Genomic DNA, 25,221 nt, shown 5'->3' with positions numbered 1-25,221 from the left:
TTATTTTGGTGCCATGCTTTTATTTAAATGAAAGGAAAAAACTACACTGTACCACATAAGTAGCAATGACAATATTTTACAGCACAGCATTTGAAAAAATATGGAAGCTATGCTCCATAGAAGTGGACAAGTAAGCACACAATACACTGTACATTTTTCAACAGTGCCCAATAAATCATAATTAAATAGCTGAATTTGGCTTTAAACAGCCAAATAATAAAAACTAACAGTCATACTAACATTAAAAAAAAAAAAAAAATCAGTAGCTATTATGACTGTTAGAATATGAAATTTTGCTCCAAAAACTAAGACGAGAGTTTGGCAATTCAGTCGTAGCAACAATAATAATACCCCTGATGAAAGCACCAGTGTGTTCTGGAAAGGTCAGTGATAAATACTGGCCTTTATGGAAAGCTTTTTTTTTTTTTTTCTTTTTCTTCTTTTTTTTAAACATGATCCCAACCAAAGATCCACTGTAATTAGAAAATTTGCAGGCTTAAAAAGGAAAAGCATGTCTAGTTTTACTTTTCCTGTATTAAGTAAAACCTTATACTGCGAGCAATGAAATTTTCAACTGCATTATTCACATTCTACTTTTAGACATTGCACAAATCTTTAACCTGTTGACAAATGCAAATTTCATAATACATTCATATATATTTTAAATTACTCAAAGAATTCCTGTCCTGTATTTAAGCTCACTTTGATTAGGTTGATGCATGTGTCTTTATGGTGTTGCAAATCTTCAGTTAAATCATAGAACAGATTTTAGAAATAAAAGCCTCCCATGATAAAACTTCTTCTGAAGTTATTCGCAATATGTGTGTCAGTTAATTCCAACCTCCTGGTTTCTTGAATCACTGTATATTATACACAGTTTCATATTGTTTTCAAGATATTCCTACAATGGTATCTGTAGGAACTGTCTAACAGGCAGAATGTGCAAACCCTCTTTCCCCCCTTTTTAATATTATTTATATCCTATATACACAATATGTATACACTTGAAATATAAGAGTTACATATCCTGGTGATATACATGCAAACAATAGGAATCCGCTAACCACAAATAGTTTTGAGCCACATACATATTAAACATGTATTTTAAAGTGTTTTTTCTTTTTTTACAGTTTTAACAAATATACATAAATATAAGAACATAAATTACAGTAAACTGACAGCATTTTTGAGAAAATGTTTATAATCCAGATGCACTGATGCCTAAGGCCTTATAATAATTTAAAAAAGTACTGTTCTAAACTGCTTAATGACATCTCATTCCTGTGCATCTTTTCTCTAAGTAAAGGAGCACATTGTAGTAGTGAGGCAGTTTCTCTCAAAGCAGTTTAATGAGAGAAATATGAACATCATTTTAGTCTCCCATGAAACCGAATGGACTACATACTTATAGCACAATACTGTCTTATGTGAATGGAGTTGTCACAACACTGAAACAGAACAGAATCACAAATCATTCAAGTCTTTTCCTGAGAATGAGATTTCCCTCCCCCCCCCCCCCCAACAAATTCTCTGGTGTACGATGTTATCAAAATAGCCACAGATTTAGGGGAGGCTTCAAGTTTGTGTTTTCTTTTTTTTCAGAACAGTGCTATGTTAAAAGCAAATTATAAGAGAAACAAACACTGAAACAAAATAGTCAAACACTGTTTTGAAATAAAATGCAGCCCTTTATAAATAATACTGAAATATGCCTAGAGTTTGGTTTTGCAAATGGTCATGTCATAGATTTACTGAAATGTCATTTAGGCTTTTTTGCTGTATGTATTTAAAAATTGCTGTGTCACAAGACATCGCCTGTTAGTGTCAAGAAAACAATGTACGAAGACACACTGAAAATTCTTACCAGATGTCTATTCCCTAGAAAACTGATTCAAGTCTGAGTTGGCAGATCTGAAGGCAGGAAGTGGCCTGGATCTTAAAATCAATGGGAATCAGATAAACAACTTCTCAAAGATCTGTGACTTAGTGAATTCTGTGATTCTTCTGAATATTTAGTGCTCTGTTAGGCAACATCAGGGATCTAGTTCTGAATGTTTCATGAGTTCCTATTCCTTCCTTGAGGAAGCAGGACCTGACCATGTGCTCTCTCTGCAGCTGGAGCCGTGCAAAGCAATGAATGCACACTTGTTTAAACTGTTTCAGAGACCTACCAAATCTTTTTACTTTGAGTTTTAATGGTGTTATGAACATGCACATGGTCAGTCATACATCTCAGATGGCAACTTACTGAAACAGAAATAATTGCATCACCTAAATTTACCCTGAGTTGTTAAATAATTCATTTGAAGGAAACTTCAAGCAGTTCAAAGGTTTTTCCTTTACTGTTTAGTTTATAAGCAAATCAGTACTATTTAATTGAAAAAGAATTAAAAATACACAGGGGAATGAATCTTGATTTTGTTACAGCACAGTAAGGATCTTTGCAGAACAGACCCATTCAGCTGTTATTCAGTGACATACAATTTATCATTTAGTCTTTACTGTAAGTCAGTATGCAAAGTTCAATGGTATTGAGAATATTAAGAAATTTTTCTTTAGTGAAAGAAAAATATTTCAAGACAAGCACAAATACAAACATATAAGGCAACAGATGTAAAAAATGTAGTTTGAGTCACTAAAGAGGAACATTCAGTGCTTCAGTGTATCTAATCAAAATACAGAGCAAATATACTCTATATGTTGCATTAGCACATACAAATCTCCACACAAGTCAAACATTTCTGTAATCACTCGTAATTATTCACCTAAGAGTTAATCTTCTGCACTCCTAAACACTGTGTTTACATTCCAGTTGGACATGATAATAGAACTCGGTGTCCAGTTTTAAGTTCTAAGAGTCTTGTTGGCAACTAGAAATCTATTTCCTATAGGCAGTAAAGATGAAGTGCAAGTTTATCACAATTGTCTCAAGCAAATTTTTTCCCATCTACTATGCCTTGGTCGGTAAAAGTTTCTTAGGAGTTACTGGTCTCTTGGTTTGCCACAAATGGCTGTGAATGGTAATTGCATCAACACTGGCAGACAAAGTTTTGGCAGGTATGTGGCTAAATTGCTTCCTGTCGGAGTTGTATTTATACAGTCCCTCTATCATTTTCTTTGTTATAGATTTAGGACCTATTCCCGTTAATTTATTGATTTCTTCAGTATCAGGGCAGTACGTATACAGAGATCTGAACTGGCAGCCTGAATCCCGGAACAAGATTAAGAAATTATTGGCATCAGATTTTTCCATTTCCTTTAAAAGAAAGAAAGAAAGAAAGAAAAACATTCAGAATATGAATTTTGCATTGTAATTAGATAACATTCTAAATCATTAGATTTCATTTTGAATTAGTTTTCTACCAGAGCTGAAACTTAAGTCTAACTCTGTCCACTAAAAGACCTTGTTTTCAATCATTAGAATTTGCTAAGCTTCACCTGTCTGAATTTTGATATGGTAGATTTCCATCTCAAGCAAAACCTAATTTATTTAGACAATTTCAGCTATAATTGTTTAGTTGTACCTCAAGAACAGACATCCTAAAAGTCTTTTTATAGACCAGATAAAAATTCTTCTCATCATCCATTTCATCAAGCTGGTCTAATATTTGCAAGTTTGGGAACAAGAAACTTCAGATGTGTCAGTACGTCTGAAAGACCCTCTGGTGCTAAAATGTAATTTCATTCATCCCTAAATCCACTTAAGCTTGGTCAAACCATAAAGTCAGTTGAAATGTATTGAACAGAAGTTCTTTATTTGCTGAAGTCTTCAGATTCCTATTCCACCTAACAGACCTTCTATGGGACATGTGCCCTGAACACATACAGCCTCTACCAAGTGATGTATGCTTCATCCTAAAGTTAAGCATGACATTTTTGCAGCTATTTTTTTCTGGGATTTCTGAGGGTCATTTTGCTCCAAGTTACTTAAATGGCAAGACTCTGTCCTGATTCCTGACTTGGTATTTCCAGAAAGTGTCTGGAAAGACAGAGAAAGCAGCATCTAGACATGGATGCAGAAGGATTACCAAGAGAAGAAAGGGCAAGAAATACTGCTGTGAAATTTATTCCAGGAAAGAAATTCAAACTGGATTCCAAGTGTCTGTGATGTTTGATCTAGTTAATCTGTTGTATTTGTCATAGTTGGTAAATGGAACAGTCCTGTTACTCTCAAGGTTCAGACTCTGTGTTACTCCTTTTGCCTGGAAACACCCAGAAACTGGTCCCTGAGTTCTTACCCTTACAATATTTGTGCACCTTCAGAAAGGTTTATAGCAGTGTAAGAGAGAAGACTGGAAGGCACCTTCCTTTAATAGAAAGTCCTGAATTTGCCCTACTGCTTGGAAACTGGAGAAGAGTCTAGAAGGGATGTATTTCAATTCTTTCTGTTCATGAGGGCACTGTGCTTGCTTTAGTTCTAAATTTCCCAGTCTGAGGATCTCTATGTATAAGGGAAAACAACTGTGAACACATTATGAAATTCTCCAATAAAACAAGCAATAACTATTAATTAAACACGTGAATTAATTCAGCTTCCTGTGCTGCATGTGCAAAGTAACAGCCCTTGTTTCTACAGCACTGGAGAGCCTTTCTGCCTACACAGGAAGCAAGTCACAGGAGTTACTCAATCCCTTCACTAATTGCTGCCATAATCTCTGAGGATTCCTTTCAATATTTGTATTTATGCTTAAGAGTCTCCATAATGCCTGACTTTGGTTTGACTTAAGTGTTTATGCTTTTAGGGGAAAGATACTCTTACCTCCAGGATCTTTTTCTTTTGACCTTCATTTACTTTTCCAGCCAGGCAGCAATGTGCCAGTGCATTCTGAATTATATACTTATTGGATTTAGCACTGGGTTCTTTGAAGAGCTTTGGTCCTATGGAAAAGGAATGACAAATAAGCTTAATTAATCAATAAGCCAACAAAGAGTTACTTCAAATGCTGTGAAGCACTTCTAGTGTGGAACTTTTGCATGCATAAAATCACAAATCCAGGAATAATACAGAACAAGGTTAGAGACCACAACTTTCACAAATAGGTAAAATGTCATTCAGCTGTCACTGAATTTACTTACAAATGTGTCTTTCATTATTAAATCATTATTATTGGCAGCCTTGGTAAATATTTTTTCTCTCAGAAGACCTTTTCTATGAACAACAAAACATTTTGCTGTTTCTAACTAAAATTTCAGTTGTCCAGGAGAGAGGAAAGGCTTTCTTTTTCTTTTTCTACACCTGTGATTTCAAAGGTGAGAGGTATAACAGTGAGGCATATTCAGTGCTTATAGTAACTGTTGCCTCTCCTCTTTGCAATTCCAGAAACATTTCACCCAAAACCTGGAAGATCTGGCCTTACACTTGTCTGGTTATTCTGTCTGTAAAATGACTTGATTCATCCGTTTGAACAAGAAATCTCCCCTGTTTTAATTTCTGAAATATATGTGTACTTGGATCTAGACCATTAAAAAACCCAACATGTGAGTACCAATTCCAAGTCTTGGAAAGGAAAATAACGTACAAACATCAATTAAATTTAAGATTAAATCTCAGTTTGTCTAAGCTTTGGGCAAAAAAGAGCCTAGAAAATACCTAACCATATGCTACTCTTCTCACAAAGAAAGTGATATTAGGTTGGCAAAAGTGGAGCTTTTATAATCCTGATGATGCAAGGTCTTGGCAGTATCACATGTGGTATAGTTAGAGAAAAGGGAGGAAAATACCATTATTATTTGATTCATAATATAGTAAAGAATTAGTAGTCAGATCATAAAGTTCTTAACAAACAACAAAGGATCTGTTAGGAAACAAACGGTGCAGAATATTTATATTTGCATTGCTACACAGATTTTTTGCTGTTGCTATTTGGTTTTTGATTTTTGTCACTCTATTCTAAATTGAGTTGAAATTGCAATGCTTTGTGCCTTGCTAGAGACACTACTGAAGTACAGAGTGATGTGTGAGCCCATGTGTTGTTCTGAGCCTGACTGCGGTTTATTCTGGTTATCACAAATGCTATTGAGTCAGTACTTTTATTTTGGATTTAAAATGTTAACCTTGTATTATTACCCTCTACTTTGAAGGGTAAAACTCAATTAAGTTTCAGGAAGCCAAATCAAGGTAACTGAAAACTTTTCATGCATAGGACCACTACCAGGCAGGTACTTTTCTGAATATTGTTGTCACTGACCTGTGTACTCTGTAGCAGAGGCGACTGAAGAAGTTGTAGATGCATTTTCCCAATCTTTTTCTCCATTACGACTACCACAGCGACTTGGAGATAAAAATCCTTCCACAGATTCAGACCTAAACATTAGTTTTAAAATCTATTAAAACAATTTACAATGTTCAGCTGAGAAGCCTTCTAATACGAAAAGAAGGCAAACTGTACTAAGAACACGATGATTTGAATTATAAAATATAAACCTAAATGCACAATATTTACTGTGTTTTGAGTGATGCAAGAAGTCGGTCTTTAGGTGAGGTATGTGTTAATCAGTTTTTGGGCTACTTCTGTCCCTTCTGAGGGACAGAAACCTAATAGATGTCCTTGGTTGTGAAACAGAATTACTAAGTGGGAATTTGAGTTACTTATAACATGTACTGCCAAAACAATGTGATCTCATGTAGTGAATAAACCAGTTCTTGATAGAATGATGAATATGAAGTAAAAATCTAGTTCATTTACACTTATGACTGCAACAACTGGCAGTGAGAACTGCTATATTTAAGACAGCAAAACAATTTCCTCTCTAATGTTTGTTTTCACAAGCAATAACTTCTGCTGCTGTATTTCTTCAGGCTGCACTCAAATGTCAATAATTTTGCATTTAAAGGTCTAAGCAAGATAGTAAAGTTTTCTTAAATTATTGCAAGATATTCAAAATACTTTCGATTGTGGCTACTGCAAAAGGCAGTCAAATTTGCAGCTTGTAATGAAAGTTTTCTAGTGAGAAAAAGGCACAGAATATGGAAAAAAGTGGTACCATGTCAACATTTGTGTGCATGCTCATTTTCAGTAAAATCAGCAACACGTGAAAATTCAATTTATAATATATCCTAAACCTTTTGTGATTAGCACCTGCATGAAGAAGGTGACAAATGTATCACCGAGACTCTCTCAGTGGAATCATCAAAGACAATGGCGATGCAGGGACAAGGTGAAAATATGGGTTTGGAAAGATACTGAAAATTCTTTTAACTTTGTTACCATTATAATGTTTTAAAAGTCTCAATCCCCTAAATCAGATCCAAAGCCTGAGGAAGATGTACTGCTCGTTACAAGCACAGTACAGCACTGTACAACTACAGCCCCATACACAGGGGTCATCTCCTGTAAAGACTGCGTAGATGAGCAACATCAAGCCTTTTGTAATAACTAATATAGCTGGAAGAAATCCCCCTCTCAATTAAAACTGTTAATTTTTAAGAGATGACAAGAGATGTTAGGCTAATTGGATCATTTATGAAAGTTTCTTATGTAATAACTGGAAAGTCAGTTCTTGAGACATCAAGGTAATTGAGAAGTCAATTGAAGCCAGTTTCAGTCTTGTCAGAGCTGATGAATAGTGTGTAGCGGCCATGAAAACATGACATGCAATATCATAATATGTAGTACTCCTTATCAACCCCCTTTTCCTAGTCTGCCTTTCTTCCCTATTTCTTTTTTATACAAAAAAAAAGTATTTGTCTGAGTATTATCAAGTCGTTCACAGAAATAATAATCTTCCTCTGAATGAAATACAGATTTTGTATAAAAAAATTAAAATTTCTCTGTTATTTTCAGGTGATTTTTTAATGCAAAATAAATTCTGGTGTTTGGAAAAGGCTGAAGTCCTAGTGAGCATTCAATAATTCCCTGTACAACTGCTAAAAAAAAAAAAAAAACCAAACAGAAAAGAAACTTCTATGTTAAAAAAAGAACAGCAGCTATGTAGTTGCACGTAGCATACAGGTTTAGAAAATATCCACAAATTGAGACTTAGATACAAGCAGGTGAATTAAAGAGGCTGTGTGAACAGCATTTTGTTTCGACCTCATTTATACCTGCCCAACTGGTTTACCTGGTAAAATTTGCAAAACAAATGATCATGGCTTGGTTCCCGAATGTCTGACAGTGGAAACTATCCATGTCTCAAATGAGGAAAACATACCTGTTCTCGGAGTACACAATATATACACGACCTCTAAAAAATTCATGCTAGTTTTACATAGCTGATTATCAAATTTTATTAAATGAAATGGTTATTTTAGCTTTACCTTGGTGTTCTCTTGCCTGACTGCACACTCTCATTGTCCCCTGTATTCAGCGATGCCAATGAAAGACTAGATACTGAAAAAACACGATAAAGCTGTGAACCTGGATAAAAACAAAGTTAAAGCTTATAAACCTATGCAAGTAGGAGAGTCTGTTCATCAGACCAACACCAGCATCTGAAAGTCAGTAAGAGCTTTTCTGCATGGGACTAGCACCCATCCATGATATACCTGCATGCATATGTGCTGCACTTCATGTAAACACTGGCTGACACTCAGCCTTTGGCAGCCACCAGGGATGGGCTCAGACTAAGCACTAATGGGAAGCACGGACATGGGAATATTGGCACTATGCAAATCAAAGAATGCAATTAAAGTTAATAAGTCCTCTTGAAAGAGAGCTTAAGAGACTTAATTTAAAGCTCAGGATGGATTCTTGGAAGGTGTTAAGGAAATACTTTAAATTACACTGGAAGATGGAGGGAAGCAGCCAGAGCAAATGCAGCACAACAACAAAGGCAGAGGAGGCTGTAACAAAAAGGATCACTGAGCAATCTGGTTACTTTTTCTAATTGTAAATTGGCCATACTTCTTCCAGTCATTACTGCAAGCTCTTTTGTATCTAAAGAATGCTAACTTATTCCACGTGGTTAGTGTTGCTATGTTCTTAACTATACATGCAGTTGGTAAGTGAGCAAAATAGAAAAAAACCATGAAATATAAAAGTAACTTTCAAATTCTAATTTTGTCTGTGTTGTGTGAGTTTAAGTATTCTTACCTTATAGTCACCATTTTATTTATTGATCTCTTATGTCCCAACTTTTATTCATTCTTAGCTCTACAGGTGCAAGAAGAGATTAGTGCAGAAAACATGGGTGTGCATGAAACTTGCAACACACATTTGTCCCTCAACTGGGTTTTCAGAGCTAATGTTTTTGTTTGTTGATATATGCATGCATGCATAGCAGGTAAGTGACATTGATCTTTCCATTTCTATGCCAAATTTTGCTTTCCAGTTTGGTCACGTGCAGTTTCAATTTAGCACAAGACACTCATAAATGCACGTGCTTGTTAGGACCAAAAACCAAGCTGGTGTTTTAGCATGAACAGACTCTTTTTCCACATAAACATTTGTTACCTGGTGGACCTTTGACTGGTGTCTTAGGTGATTCAATATGATCTCTATGAATAGATTTTGGACGTGGCTTTTTTTGTTTGATTGAGAGGGAACGTGGCTTTATGACAGTATCCATGTCTTCCATAAGCTTTAGTTGTTTCCTTCTCATATATTCCTGCTTAATAAATTCTCGCCGTGCTCGTTCATCCTCCTTCTTCTGACGTTCTTCTTCTGTTTTGCGTCTAAAAATTTACCAAAAAATTCAGCAGCAGAAACTTTCCAAATAGAGGATTTCAGCTAGTACAGTGAGGACAACACAAGCATCAGATTTTTGGAACTTCAATGTTCTCAAACACCAGTAAGAGACTTTCTAATTTTTTTACAATTTTCAGAGAGTTTAAACTTTTTAGGATATTGCTACCAATAAAACCAAATGAAGGTTTATCAGCTTCATTGCTGTAACTGAGTGAACATTGTGCATTTTGTGCAGAAAGGGCCCTGAGGGGTACAGGCTCCCTCAAAGCCATGCTCTGAGGAGCTGTGCCCAGGCCAGCACAGCTCCCAGCCTGAGCGAGCTACAGACTGATGCCACCTGCTGTCCTGCAGGGCCAGCTGGGCTCCTCTGCACATCTGATTCTAGCAGTAAATAACTTGGATATTAAGATGCAAAATTTTGACATGCAAGTTCCACTTCTAACTAAACCAGACATTTTTATGTTCACCATTCCTGATCATTACATGTAACTTTACCTTGTCTCTTCCTTCTTATGTTCTAGTTCTGCTTCCAGCTGCTGCTTTCGAAGCAAAGTCTCTCTTTCCCTTCTCAAACGCTTTTCCAACAATGCTGCTCGTTTCATTGCCATATCATTTTCTGCCTTTTGATCATCCTAGCAACCGTTTTTGAAAGAAAAGGACCAAAAATATTAAAATCTTTAAATTCAGCAGCTGATTTTGCCAAGTCATTAGACACTTAATTCTGTAGACTGAGTATCCTAACATACTCTTGCAGTATTTGAAGTTTATTTTTGAAGATTTTTCTTAAGACTCTTAAAAACTTCATAATGGAATTTTTCCTTCCTGAGTCAAACAAAATTCAACACTGATACGAGAAAACTTGCTAAGTGAGATATTTTAGTTTTGACTCAGATCCTACATAGCATAAACTTCTTTCAGCTTTGGAAAATTCTGCATGTATGAACATGAAGGTAATTATCACAAACCCCAATAACTATGCACCATATAAAAGTAACATCTGAGCAAGCCAGGTGTTTTGCTAGAACTGAGGAATGCTTCCAGACAAGCTAGATGCATCTAGATACATGACACAAAATTTTGGGGTATTCCAAGATGGAAATAAGTCTAGACCACTGTCTTACAATATGCATTATAGTAAAAAGCCTGTCTGAATACAGCTCTTTAATAAAAAGTCTCCAAGGAGTGCTCCCAAATACCAGCTTCAAAAGGGAGTCTCAGCAGACTATACTTTCTTAGCCAGTCAAAAGACAGAAAAAGGCTCTCCAGAGTGCAATTCAAAAATGTGAATAATTTTTAAAAATGCAGGCTGTTGTGTACTTCAAAAACTTTTATTTGGGGGTGAGGTGGGGAGGTGAAGGTGAGATGTGAGCACGTTTAATCAAGATCACCAAAACAGATGTTAAAAATGAATCTACATTCAGCATGCATCTTCCTCACCAAGACCTCCAAGCACCCTTCCATAACTATCAATGGAAAAGGATACACTGGCATGCTCAGAACCACAGTATGGTAGAATCTCACCACTCTTATGATGCCAAATTAATCAAGTCCAAAAGATAAACTTGCACATTTAGAGTTGCAGTACCATCTGCTTGAACTTTAATCATCAGTGACATTCACATCTCAATTAAAGATTCAAACAAAGCTTAACAGCCGACATATACATCCACTAGTTCTCTTACCTTAAAAAAGAATCCACAACACACTTTCTGGTCATCTTCAAACTGTTCTCTATCACTCTCACCTTCATACTTCTCAACAGATACCTCACTTTTTTCTGGTGGCTTCAAATCTGATAGGGAAACTTCAATTAAGTTAGCTGTTTTGGGAGCTGGAGGTGGTAAAATCGGTTGGTTTAGCTGATCTTCATTTGGGGTGAGGCAGACGGTTTCTGTGATAGGCTGAGATAATACTTCAGAAACATTAGATTCAATAGGCTTAATCTCCTTTTCCTCCAACTTCTGCTCACCCTGTTTTGGCAATTTTGGTCCTTCTTCTTTTGCTACCTCTTCTGTAGATTTGCCTTCTTTCAAAAGATTTCCCTTTAATTGAGGTTCGCTCACACGTTCACCATCATCTCCAAAGCAAACAAATGATCTAGTCTGAATGGGCACCTGACTGGGAGAAAACCTCCTCAAACGGGGAAGACTGTCCACAGACCGTGGGGCAGTCAAGGTACGGTTTAGAGGTGTTATTTTCAGTTCGTTTGGCCTAGGAGTCCTTTGCATTTTAATGTGAAAAGAGGCATTCTTCCTGTTGGAAGATTGTGGAGACTGATGCGTAGAACGAGGGGATTCCTGTGAGAAAGGTGCAACAGGAGCTGGAGTTCCCCCTTGCCTTGAAGAAGACTTAAAGTCCCGAATCTGCTTCTGAGGAGAAGGCTGAGGAGGAGAAATAACCCAAGCCTGTTGCTCTCTCATCTGCATCAACATCTCCTGCTGAAGGGATAGACGTTGCATTTCTTGTTGTAAAAAGTGTAGGGAAGAGTTTAGTTTTTCGATAGATTTTGTATATTCTAAGAGATCTCCGTCATTAAGATTGTCTTCTGAGGGGCTTGCTAAATTCCACTGCTTTTCAGCATCCCCAGAAGTAGCAGGAGATTTTAACCATTTGCTATGAGAATTTTCTGGGTTTTCTTTTATTAATTCTGAAATCTTACTAGTTTGGTCATCTGATTTTTGAGTTTCTTTTTCTTTCAACCGATTGCTGTCAGTGAATACCTTCTCATCTTCAGCTCCTGCTGCTTCCTCTCGGAGAGGTGATACCCCATCACCTTTCTTTTTCACAACATTAAGAAATGCTGTTCTTCCCATTTTCTGCCGCTGTTTTGTGAATGCAGCTTCAACTTTCTTCTTCTGTGCTTCGATGGCTCGCCTTTTTTCCTCTAGCTTCATCCTAAGCTGTACCATTTCAGAAGCCAGTAATTGTGTAGTGTCTCTTCCTTGAGGAACAGATGCTTCCTCGGGAATATGAGCCCAAGCAACCATATGAGGGATGTTCAGCTCAGAACCTTCTGGTGTGGTTTTCTGAGAACTGCTTCCACTGCTTTTACTATCTGTGTGATTCAACTTCCTGAATTTCTGCTCTGCAAAGCTGGTCATTTTAACCCCTGAGCTCGAAGAAGCACTGCTGCCTGCCTGTGATTTAGTACTTACTGAGCTGGGACAGGGACTTAATTGATCTCTGTGATTGCTAGCCCGCATGTCATAATCCTGGAGAAATTTAGATGGTTCTTCCATGTCAGAGTCCATGCTTACAGTATAATCTCTCAAAGAAGAATCCTCATCCATTGTCTCTGGGATATCTTCTGATGGGACATGTATTCCAGTATCTACTTCTGTGTTGTCAGTCACAGGACTCAGAGCACCTTTAGTGTCTGTGATTACATCTGGGGTAGTCTGATTTGGTTTAATGTTTGAATTCAAGATGCTCATTTCCCGATTGTGAAGAAAGAACCCATTTGTAATTTGGTCTGTTTGGAGAAGTCTGGGAGATTTTTCGGTGTCATGAATTATCTGCAAAGCCTCTTCAATGCTTGGCGTCTCAATCTGATTGCCAAAATCATCCAGAACTGCCCTGTTTTGCAGAGCTCCATTTGGAAACCTGTAGTGTCTGCTCTCATTGGCATTTCTTTGATTTGCATTAAGAGACTGATTGGCCTTTGTGTCTTTAAGAGGTGTCATGTCCTTTTCCTCTTCAATATCTTGATTCTCCTCTTCTCCATTCACTGGTTTGAAGGACAGATTTTTTCTAGAATGCTTTGGCATGCGGTTGATGTTTCCTGTAAGGCCTTCATTGCTCACAGATCTAGGAATTCCTCTGTTTGGAGTAGATACTGGAATGCTTTTTTCTTTGTCAAAAGGAATGTCAAATGAAACTCCATGTAATGATGACCTAATAGAGATCAGAATAAAGAAAGTAACTGAGCAACTCATGGTTATTAGTAAGAATAATGAAATATTTGTATTTGGTTTTAAAATTATTTTAAGCTGGTAGTATTAAAGGCACTGTTAATTTTACTGTATTTTGCCTAGCTTCAAATATAATTGTTGCAGTGGGGATACCGCAACACGCATATATCAAACCAGGAGTCCCGTGGAAAGGAAATATATATGGACAGACAGATTCTTGATAGCTGTTTCAGAGATGTTTATTTCTCCAGCCGCATGGCCGGAGCTCTGCCGAGGAACTGCTCCAGTCACGGGACCAAGGGTCCTTCTGCCCGCGCAGGGAACACAAACCAACCCATGGGAACGAGGCTGAGCAGGGGCAGGGAAACCCCGTGTCTGTGCCCTCAGGGCCCCTCTCCCAGGGCTACACGGCAGGGGAGGGACCCCAACATATAATAAACATGGATATATTTTTAGATTTTTTTAGATAGATAAATAGATATAAATATAATAGTGTTTTTAAAAGCACAATAGAATAGAATGTAACAACATTTTCTTCAGACTCAGAAAATGCTTTTTGCTACTTTGGAATAAATTCTAGGAATTTTAGGAGTATAGGAATTGCCATCATAGATCAGAAGCAAGGTGTGAAAAGACACAGTTTACGTGCCACTATAACTCTTACCATTTCAACTTTGGTTTATACCCTACAGATTAAAAGTTTATGGCTGGTCTAATTGAAAACCAATACATTCAGCCTGCTTGTTCTTAGCATCCCCAAAATAATACAAGCTTAAAAGCTACTGAGATCATTAGCCATGTTACTCTTACCACGTTTAGTTCACTGTGGTGAGTAAATCTGAACATATTCAATGCCAGCAATTCAAATATCTGAAGCATACCTCTTCCAATGTAAAGAATAAATTATTTCTTTCTGAAGATTGTTTCCTATTAACCAGTTTTTAATCCATGATACAGTTTTATCTTTCTTTTTCTACCTTTGCAAGTAGCTTACAAGAATTCTTATTACAGGACTCGGAAAATCCGAACTACAATGGAACATGTACTACTGCTGATAACCAAACCCCAATATTTTGTAACCAGCTTGTAAGACTTCTTACCTTTTTTCTTTGGGCCATGTCCCTACATGCCCATCTACATAAGACATTGATGTGGACCTTCTGATGACTCCTAAGTGAAATAAAAATAGGACCTAATGTAACTGCTGTGGAAAATTATTTTAACATCAGCTTCTGTTGCTTTAACAAATTAATCTGCTTCACTACTCAGAACACTGCAATGGCAAAAAAGTGTTTACATATTGAAAATACAACTAGAGCAACAAAGCCAATTTCATCCTAAATATATATTATACTCCTCATCCCTCATAGAATTTACTATTGTGCAAAATATTCTACAAATCCTACTAAAATGTACTGCAAATACTTGTTGTAAGCCATATTCCACATAATCAAAACAGAAGTCAAATTAAAAAAAACACACAAAATGTATTTGGTACAAACACAAACTTCCCACTTGCACATTTTATAAATTACCAAAGTCAATTATGTAAATTAATTAATTTTTCATGTAAAGGTCTCCCCCTATTTCTGCATAAGTAATGTTTGAATAAATATAAGCAAGACAGCAATTTACTCAGATGACAACACCTTGTCTCATTGCCTCTCCCACCCCTTTGTGAATTGTTACCTGGAGCAGATGAATAAGGCTGCTGGGGAGTATGCAGTTGGTGAGGTGGTGTGTAAGCTGGACTTTCCAATCTATAAAGCAACAGACATTAACTTAAAATTAATACATTGAAAGCCACATTACAAAAGGGCAACCAGTCATCATGTCCTGGGCCAAGACAATTTGTGATGGGAAAGAAAGTGACATGTAATTTTCTTCTGGAAATAGTAATTTATCAACTAAAAAGAGAACCTTGGCCTGGAACTAATGCAGGTAGGCCAAAAAGTCAAAAATATATTTCTCACACACGAACAGCTACAGAGCTGCTGCATTAGTTTTGTTAACATATTTGTCTCCTGATTTATTTAATGTAAATGTCTCTATTAGAAGGTTCCATTTTTTAGGTTTGATTTTAGTAAAAAGTCCAAACAAACATGAGCAAAATGAGTCAGCTCCTACTGGCCTCCAAACTAAGTGACTGCAGCCAATATCACATACTTCCCATGCATTTCTATTTGCAGTTGCTTAGTTTGAAACTTCTGCTTTTTGTCTGGACTGCAACATGCACTAGAAGTGGATAAAGAAGATTTTGTGATAGACATGACTTTATAAATAAAAAAATATATTCACTACTAAAGGAGTAATTATAGAGATTTCCTCTGTTTCTACTTACACAGACACTTTATTTGGTTTACAGAGAAGGTCTGTAATTGAGTAGCTGTGTTAATCCAGGATCAGATTAACATAATTCAGTGTTTTGATCAAGGTGCTTCTTCATGATCAGAACAAAGACACGTACATAAAGACACATGGATTTGTATGTAAAACACTTCTAGAGAAGCCAGACTTCAAAAACAAGCTGGATTAAATCCTTTCATGTTTTGAATTTTGTCCACTGAATTGGACACTCCCAAACTCACATTTTTCAGTCAGAATATTTGTTTAATTTATTATATTATATATACTGTATGGTGTAGAAATGTCTCTAAATAATATTTGCAAGAAGGATATTCCCAACAATTTAAGAAAAATACAATCTACAAAAGCATCTTTCATAAGTATATTAAATTGTTCAGTACAGGTTCCCATAAATTCCTCATTTTTTGTGTCAGTAACACTACACACTAGCTACATGATGTATCTGTTTTAAATGGCATTCAAGATTTCTGTGAGAATTTTAAAATCCTAATGTCTATAAGTTATCTTAAAAGAAAAGCATGCTTTCCAAATTTAATCCAGCAGCCTGTGAAAATTTGCTACCATGAAGAAAATCTATACACTTAATTTTCCTTGGGGAAAAGACTGATTCTGGCACCAAGACTGAGTTCCATGGCAACCTCAGACTTGTAACTGCTCACTGCCACAGTCCCACTCCCTCCTCTGTGCTGGATCTGGCTCTCCATCCGATCCTCTGAGTCATTTCAACAAGCTAAGGCGACAGAAGAACATTCACTTTTTCCGACTGGCTTCATTTTTTTTGTCTTCGTGTGCTGAAATGGCAATTCAAATGCTCAAGGGGGCAGGAATGCACAGTTGGGACAGGGAAGAAGGCCCAGGACCCCAGCATCCTGCAGCCAGGTCTGTTCTGCCAGGGAACCTGCAGCCTGTGTGTTGGATTCCAGCAATCTGAAATTACTTTTTGGGCCCTTCCTTTGTCCTGCAGTGATGTATCATCATGTTGGATGAAATACCTTGGTTTATGAGGAAAGATACAGCAAAAAGGCCTTGGGAACCCCTGCTTCAAAGGATATGTTCAAAACTACTGGGTCTTGTTCTCCTGGCTTATATGCTCAGTTTACACAAAAATAAAATCATTGTCTACAAGGGAAACACACTTTGGATACATACAGGGAAAGGATTTGGAATCCCAGCATTTAATGGTAGTAAGAAATATTACTCCCTTATTAAAGTCAGCATAGATTCCTAAATACTAAAAATGTACTTAGGAATCTTAAACCCAACCAAACCCTCACCGCCCTCTTCAAAAACCCCATCCAAAACCAACAGAAAAGGCTAAACAGGATTATCTGGGTTGGCAATCAACAATTTGCTAAATATTCAGTTAAAATGCTAATTTTATCCTTCTCCTCTGTGCCATTTTAGATAAAGTCAATAAACCAAAATAAAAGCCTCCAAATTATAAATATATTGTAATTGCTGTCTCTCATTCACTGTGTCCAGATCACATCACTGGAAGGCTTTCTTTACCTTGGCAAAAGAAAGATTAAAAAGAAAGCCTAATGTACAATTTATGTCCCTTATCATAGAAAGAATAGGTTGGAAAAGACCCTTAAGATCATGAAGTCCAGCCATTAACCCAGCACTGCCAAGGACACCATTAAACCATGTCACTAAGTGCCACATCTACATGTCTTAAATAATTCCAGGGATGGAGACCCCATCACTTCCCAGGCAGCCTGTTCCAATCCTTGACAACTTTTTTGGTGAACAAATTTTTGCTAATATCCAATCTAAACCTTTCTTAGTGCAAATGGAGACTGCTTCCTCTTCTCCTATCGCTTCCTCCTTGCGAGAGGAGACCAATCCCCACCTGTCTACAACCTCCTTTCAGGCAGTTGCGGAGAGCAATTAGATCTCCTTCAAGAAATTCATCAAATGTATGATCAGCTACAGAACACAAGGGAAACAGGATGTTTTTACATTGCTTCCAAACCTGTAAGAGTATAACTAAAAATAATGTTTCACATTGTCTTGGTTTTGGCTGGGACAGAGTGAATTTTCTTCCTGTAGCTGTGTTTTGGATTCAGTGTGAGAGCACTGTTGATAACACACTGGTGTTTCAGTTGTTTCTTCAGTGGTGCTTTCTCTAAGTCAAGAACTTCTCAGAGCCTTGTGCCAGCGAGGAAGTGCAGGAAGAGTTGTGGGGGAGCATGGCCAGGACAGCTGAGCTGAGCTGGCCACAGGGATGTTGCAAACCATGGCTGTTGTGCTCAGGATGAACTGGGGGAGTTGGCTGGGAGGGGCTGATTGCTGCTGGAGGGAGCAATTGTACTGTGCAGCCCTTGTTCTCCTGCGGTTTATTCCACTCTCTCCTTTTCATTGCAATTATTATTATTATCATCACATTTTATTTTGTTTCAATTATTAAACTGTTCTTATCTCATGAGGTTTACATTTTCTTTCCAATTCTCCTCCCCATCAGGAGGCAGTTGGGAGAAATTCATCATAGCCTAAATATTTATTTTTACATATTTGACTTTCATGGTACCATAGCAACATAACCAAATCAAACTAAACCCATCACTCAGTTATGTTATCTTAGTTTACTTTCATTATAACTTTTGGAAAATTTGCTGTGAATTCCAGAAAAATAGCTCCTTCAGAGTACACCTGGTCAGCAGCTCCACTCGAAACTGAAGAGAACAAGGCTGTGTGACACTTCTTTGCTGAATGCTGAGGGTTGTTTTGGAAACTGGTAAGAGAACAGCATGCTGTCCAAGTGTACAAACATGAACATGCAGCAGGGAGGGAGGGCTGAACTATGGGATATTGCACAAAATTCCACAGATTGTATCTGGTAACTCAATAATTGAGCTTTGAAAAAGGCAAAAAAACTAAATTCAAAAATCTGTTTGATTTTGAACAGAAAGGAGGAGATTGTGAAACAGTTCTAGTGATTCCCTGGCATTACCTGGCTACAAAGTCAGAACCAGATGGACCATCCATATAATTTCTTCTGTTAGCATTCAAGCTGTGAGCAGATGCTGCATCTTTTGCAGGTTCAGCTGCCAGGAAGAACAAAGTTCAAGTTATTATAGTTTAGTATTCAGTTAAATTACATAGTAGAAAAGCTGTCCAAAATACTCTTAAATAATGATTTTCAAAGATTTAAAGAATTTTCATTGATTCCTTTATATAGATTAAAACTCTCACTTCCTTTCATCTTTACATCCTCTGAAGCTCCCATATTGGCACTAATTAAAGAAATGAAGACTGACAAAATAGGCTGGAAAGAGCAAGGGAAGAACCAATACAGACAAATAAAGTTAAAAAGAGCCACAAAATTAAAAGGAAACAAACAGTTTTAGCGACAGTTGTTCTTCTGGAAGAAATGCTTCTGATAGAAGTTTTTCTCCCCAAACCCTGTGACTGACTATAAAATAGGTTATTTGTCACACCCTAAAACAGTTATCACTATTTAGAGGTTTGTGTCAGATTTGTATGTGCTATAAAGCATATAAATGAAAAAAAGGTGTAAGAGCCACCCAATGAAAAACTCTTCCTAGTGCATGGAAAGCCAATCACAGCATTGCTGTAGGAACATTTCAGTTACCTTTGTTGTCATTAACAGATCACAAGATCTATCTGAGAGGTGGATTTTTGAATTTGAGAATTTGCTGATGGAAGATGGTGCCTTTGCACCAGGTACAAAATGCAATTTGACAATTAGCTCTCTATTCACTTTCCCCAGATTTATGATTCTTTCTCTTGGTATCTTCTCAGCAACACAAGTACTTCAGGCTAAATTCTGTTCTTGGTTTCTTATTATGTTTGTAATACTTGCATGGGCATAAATGGATTCTAGACTTGTTGAGGTCAGGAAAATTTGCAAGTGATTATACCACAACAATTTAAATGAGTTTTTGGTAACAGACAAAAAAATCTGATTATGTTTTATGAGATGAGATGAAGATTTACAATGAAGAAAGAGTACTCCTCTCCTTCCTTCTTTAAGGGAGTTGTACACTGCCAAATCCTGTTAACTAAAATATTCACTGTATCTGTGAACACAATGGCAATTTGTACACATACATATCAAAACATGCATATTAAGGCCAATCCATAACATAATTACCTTGGGGATGCACAACAACACGGGGTTGTACAAATGATGGCTTCACCACTTCAAACCACCAGAACAATTCTGCCATGAACACCATGTAATTGCTCTACATGGAAAAAAAAAAAAAGATGAAGAGAAATTGATGTTAAAACACAAGCCTGCAAATAAACAGATTAAGCAGCATTTGGGAGATGCCTCTGTGTTTCAGCCAGTTTACAATCTCCACTTTTTTTCCAATCTCCACTGTTTTTTTAGAAATAAAGACCAGTACAACTGATCTGTAGCACCAATACATAACTCGACCAGATTGCAACCGATTGGGTTGAAACGTTTCGTAACTAGCATATGCTCAAGCCTGATGTCCTGCAGGGAGGGCAGAGAGGAGCAGGATGGGTGGAAAAAGATGCCTGCCAAAGATCAGCCATTTCCATTAAAAAATAGCAGTGAAAAGTCCATTGCAAGGCTAGGCAATGCTTTTTTCAGGGATTTTTAATGTGAAAAAGTATGGTAGCCCTTTGTTTTAGTGCAGGAAGTTGGAATCTGATTTTAGCTTTTGTGTTAAGTACGTGGCTTTGGTCACACTTTTGAAGATGTACCCAAATTTACAAGTCTTCAATGCAAAACAAAAACCAGCAGCAGAGTTTCTTGACTGCAGGTTAGAACAAGATTTAGCTCCAAAGGTTTATGCACACTTAATACACTGCTGATACACCTCCCTACTGTACGTTCCCATCACACAGCTATGAAAGACACGGTGTGGGAGCCACCAGATTTAACACGAGGGGAAAAGCAAATGAAAAGGAAAAGACAGCTGGTGACAAACTGCATCAAAACAACAACAAAAATCAATAGAGGAAAACCAGGCAGGAGCAGCTGCTTCTGCTGCAAGAGCACATGAGGAGTGCAAGAAGTCCAGAAGGTTGTTGACTGTGGAGGCTGAAGAGTTCAGAGGCCAAAGCTTCTACAGCTTCAGTGCTACTTCATATCTAGAAATATCAACTGAATGAGATCAGCAAATATCCAGGTTTGAGCTGGCTCAAGCAGGTGCACAGACCTGTGCCACCAGTCTTACAAAGTCTGAAGATGTAAACAGTGCTTATACATTAAAATGGGAAACCATAATTAAACAGCTCTTTGAAAGAGTTTCTTTCAAAAATTCTAAACAAAATGTCATTCTATTTCAAAAACAAACAACAGGCATTAAGGATAAGAACATCATTTTAAAATAAACAAAAAATTTGCTAAAAAATCTTTGATAATAAATGAGATAATCTCAATTCTGCATCAGTATATTTGAAAATATAATTTTGAGTATCCGTTTGACACTTCTGCTTCAGATTTATTTTTCCTGAAGATTTCTAACACAGATAATCCTTTACTTCGGCAAGGGGGTACTCAGACCAAACAGTACTCCTACACTTTACTATATGGTGAAGGGATCAGGCAGATGTTGCCATAGTTATTACACAGAAGTTATAAATAGAATAGGAAAAACCCCGTCGTTGCTTATTCAGCTCGACAGAACTGAATGAGGAAAAGTACATAGCAGAATCTTTTCCATTCAAAGTGAATGTCAAGCATAGCATTTGGGTATCACACACGGATTTCATTAGGAAGCTTAGACCAAGAAAAAATCAGATGTACTTCTCAGACAAAGTATGATTTTTAATACTACAATTTCAGAATATTATAATTTCTCCCCTAATATTTCTCCCTCCCCTTGCCTCTCCTTAAACTTTTACATTTTTAACTTGATTTTTTAGTACAAAAAAAAATTATGAAATATTCTAATCATAGCTTTGTCCCCATCTGAAATAATATTGCATTTAGATACTCCAATTTCTTATGTTTCTGTTGAAATGCTGCATTTCAACAAAATATAGACACACAATAGTGTGACTATTTTATAAAGGACAGATATTCTATGCAGAATATCTTCTACACAGCCCTGAGCTGCTGCAAGACAGTTTGTCTTTCTAAAGTCACCAAAGCAGTATTTACTGAACTAAAAATGAAAGTGCTGCACAGCCCACTGAGAACAGAGGCTACTTCGGATGTCTGGTGGTGAGCCATCATGATGGAAATCACATTTTCTCACAAGTTATTTTTAGTCAGAAAGGGACATTAAGAATTATCAAAGAGAAAGACTGATGATCAGTAACAAAGTTTTTTGGAAAAATTAGCAGTGGGTCTGTAGTACTGTTGCTATCCAGGACTCAGAAGAATTTAGATATTATTTCCACAGATTTTGCCTTGATTATGGAGACAGAAATTCTAACAGCTTGCCATATGATTATCACATGCACTTACACACAATATTCAGAAGCATAACAGTATTTTAACAGTAATAAAAGCTGAGGAAGCTCTGAGCAGCCCAGGCTGGCTCAAGCCCCCTGAACAGCAGATGGCAGACTTGCAGCTTCAGAGATCCTGTTATTTGCTAAACATTCTCATTTCCTTTCAAATACTTCAAATATATTATACCCTCCTAATACCTATAGCTTTTAGATCTGCATATTTATAGAATAACCGTAAGATCATATACACAAATGATACATGTAATTCGTCATCAGGCTTGCATCCACTAAAATTGGGTGTGAAAGCAGCCATGGAGGTTTTTAGAAATTTTTTCAAAATGAACATAAAATGCACTGTAAAATTTTTAACATTATACACATTAAAATCTCTGTCCAGTGGGCCAGGAAAGGTCACCTCTGGTGCAAATCCACAGCTTTTTTGTTATACAAGTGCCAACAGAAATGCTTCAAGATTGCAGAAAACTGGAGTGTCCCAAACTGTCTCGAGAAGGCCGAACTACAGTTCTGTGTATGATCCAAGCACTACCAGTTTGTCCTTTGTCCTGCCACAGGCTAATAAATGCCACAATAACTCAGTTTGAAAATCCACTGTCTTGCTTCAGACCAGAACAGAGAGGAAAGAGCAGCTGATTAGCATCAGTGAAAGCAAACCACGCTGCTTCCCTTTAAATAATGAGTCAGGAACATTTGGTCCCTCTCAGGGAGAAACTGTCTCAAAAAACTGTTCCCTGGTTGAAGCTTACTTTTAATTCCTGATCCTGAATCCTTTTAACCCAGCCAGATGGGAATCGAATGGCTGAACGGACTCCCACCATACATAGTAACAGCCTCACCAAGCACAGCCAGCTGCTCTCCCAGGTCCTTAAGGGGCTCACTCCAGTTGCCAGTTCAGGCTTAGGTGAGCAGCCTGGCTGGCAGTGGGTTTTGCACTGACACTGAAGGGAAAGCTGTGCAACACGTGTGGACATTGTGCAGCCCTGAATTTCTAGGATTTATCTATGCAATGTATTTGCACATTTTTTTTTCTCATCTCTGGTGCTGATTACAGCCTCTGCTTATGCTGTTTACAAACTCACCATCAGTATTACATCAGAAAGTACAAGTACTCAAAACTGCTCAAGTGCAACAAATACTTTTTTATATAAATCAACCCTTTAGATATCATATATTCTTGTTCAATTCAGCAGTGGAAAGAAAAAACAGAACTTCTGGATCTGAATCAAAGAAAATTTGACAGAGCAAATGTTTTTTCTGGTTAGTAATCAAGTGCAAAAATAAGATACCTATTCCATGTGCTTAGTTGTGATTCTGCACAGTTTAGAGTCTGGCCCACATCTAGGTCAGAGGAATGCCCCTTCAGTCAAGACACAGCAATCATCTCCCAGATTTGCGTCATTTCACATTATGAAAGCTTTCATTCTGTAATAAATATGCCCTCTGCATGAGCTTGGGTGAGCAGACTCTACAGATATCAGCACACAGCAGCCAAAGAAAAGCAGCATTTGTGCTGAGGAGCAGCACACAACACCCCCCCAAGAACCAAGAGGCTGCAGAGCTCCATGGCCCTGCTGAATGCCCAGGAACCCACGGGCTGAGAGCAGCAGGACTCAGCCAGATCCTTACAGGACCAGCAGCACGTTTGTGTCAACCACAGGCTGTACAACCCTGGCTGCGCCCACAGGGGCAGTAGTTATTATATGCAGACAAAGATTATATGTATATACACACCCCAAGAGACAAATGAACCCCTTGAGTAACTTTCTGGACACCTTCCCCAAAGCCACTGGTGGGCCAGTATGAGGCCCTGCTTCTGGGAGACCACAGGGCCAGGCCCCAACCCAGTAAAAATCACTGTGTGTGAATGTGTGTGAACTCTGTAAGCAAATGAGTGCTGTGTGTGAATAGTTCTCTCTTAGTAATAACTGAGTCATGCTACTAATAATGGAAGTGGAATTAATAAAAATTGCTCTAATATTGTTATCTGAGTCTCACCCTCAATCCTCTATCAGTGAAGAGAGAATGTACAACATGTGTACATTAAATGAATAGTACAAGTTTAGGATCACTATATAAGAAAACAAAACACAAACCCACACATTTTTAAAGGCTCAGGTAAAGGAACACTTACAAAAGACAATAATTAACTGCCTGTCAATTGATGCAATGGCAAGTTCCCACATAAGCTCTCAAATCATGGCAAACACCAAATGATTCAAGCTGTCAGTCAGCTCCCTCTTTGACAGTTAACCTCCTAAATGACTTGCTCTTAGATTTGAAGCCTATAGCCCTACTAGAATAAAGTGGCAGAGACTGATCTAAAATTATCAAGAATATAATAAATTACAACCAAAGATGTGGTTTTTAACTCCTTTAGAAATAATTTCAACATCTATCTCATGCGACAAATGGAACATGTAAGATGCTTTTATTTTAATTCCTTCTATTCAGGGACCATACCACAACCTTTTAGGAATTATGCATTCCCTTAGATAACCAAAGCACAAATACTACATACCTCCTATTACATCACAGTGCTAATCAACTGTTGGGACAAAGCAGCAAATAAGTCTTTACAGTTCTGCAGGGTGGTTCATACTTCTTGTGATGGCACTTTATGCAAGGTTTTTTATTTCTACAAACTTGTTCTTAGAAAAGGCAAAACAAGTGCATGTCAAGACACAATAAAACAGTTCTTTCAGTTCTGTGTACTTTCCCAGATACAGGTGAAGAACAAGATACTTAAAAAATAAATCCTGTCTGAGGATGAAACTGCTTACAGGAGAAGGGCAAAAAAGCAATCTGCACAACTAAAGAGAAATCCAAGATTTTCTATTATTTCCTCTTGTTAAATATGCAGGGAGGATTCAGAAAACATTGTGATTATTTTTATGTAA

At 37.3% G+C, this 25,221-nt stretch overlaps 1 protein-coding gene across 4 annotated transcripts in view; it reads right to left on the bottom strand.

Annotated features, from left to right (window-relative positions):
• CAMSAP2 (calmodulin regulated spectrin associated protein family member 2) overlaps positions 1-25,221 on the bottom strand; it is an 82,847-nt gene continuing 57,626 nt past the window's right edge. For 2 of the 4 annotated variants that reach the window (XM_042029942.1, XM_042029944.1), the window contains 11 exons: positions 20,022-20,115; positions 18,858-18,951; positions 15,227-15,297; positions 14,638-14,707; positions 11,309-13,520; positions 10,122-10,258; positions 9,393-9,613; positions 8,258-8,357; positions 6,189-6,304; positions 4,760-4,878; positions 1-3,256 (listed from right to left, as the gene is read on the bottom strand). In XM_042029942.1, coding sequence (XP_041885876.1) covers positions 2,951-3,256; positions 4,760-4,878; positions 6,189-6,304; positions 8,258-8,357; positions 9,393-9,613; positions 10,122-10,258; positions 11,309-13,520; positions 14,638-14,707; positions 15,227-15,297; positions 18,858-18,951; positions 20,022-20,115 — 3,540 coding nt within the window. In that variant the 3' untranslated portion in view covers positions 1-2,950. The remainder of the gene's footprint in view (positions 3,257-4,759; positions 4,879-6,188; positions 6,305-8,257; positions 8,358-9,392; positions 9,614-10,121; positions 10,259-11,308; positions 13,521-14,637; positions 14,708-15,226; positions 15,298-18,857; positions 18,952-20,021; positions 20,116-25,221) is intronic. The other 2 variants (XM_042029943.1, XM_042029945.1) reach the window with 1 other exon arrangement.

The sequence above is a fragment of the Corvus kubaryi genome, unplaced genomic scaffold (genome assembly GCF_017639235.1).
Source record: "Corvus kubaryi isolate FWS band 111438036 unplaced genomic scaffold, C.kubaryi_AGA036_p1.0 37334, whole genome shotgun sequence".
Lineage (NCBI taxonomy): Eukaryota > Metazoa > Chordata > Aves > Passeriformes > Corvidae > Corvus > Corvus kubaryi.
Note: the sequence above shows the minus strand (reverse complement) of the source record. Positions and strands in the feature narration are given on the sequence as shown.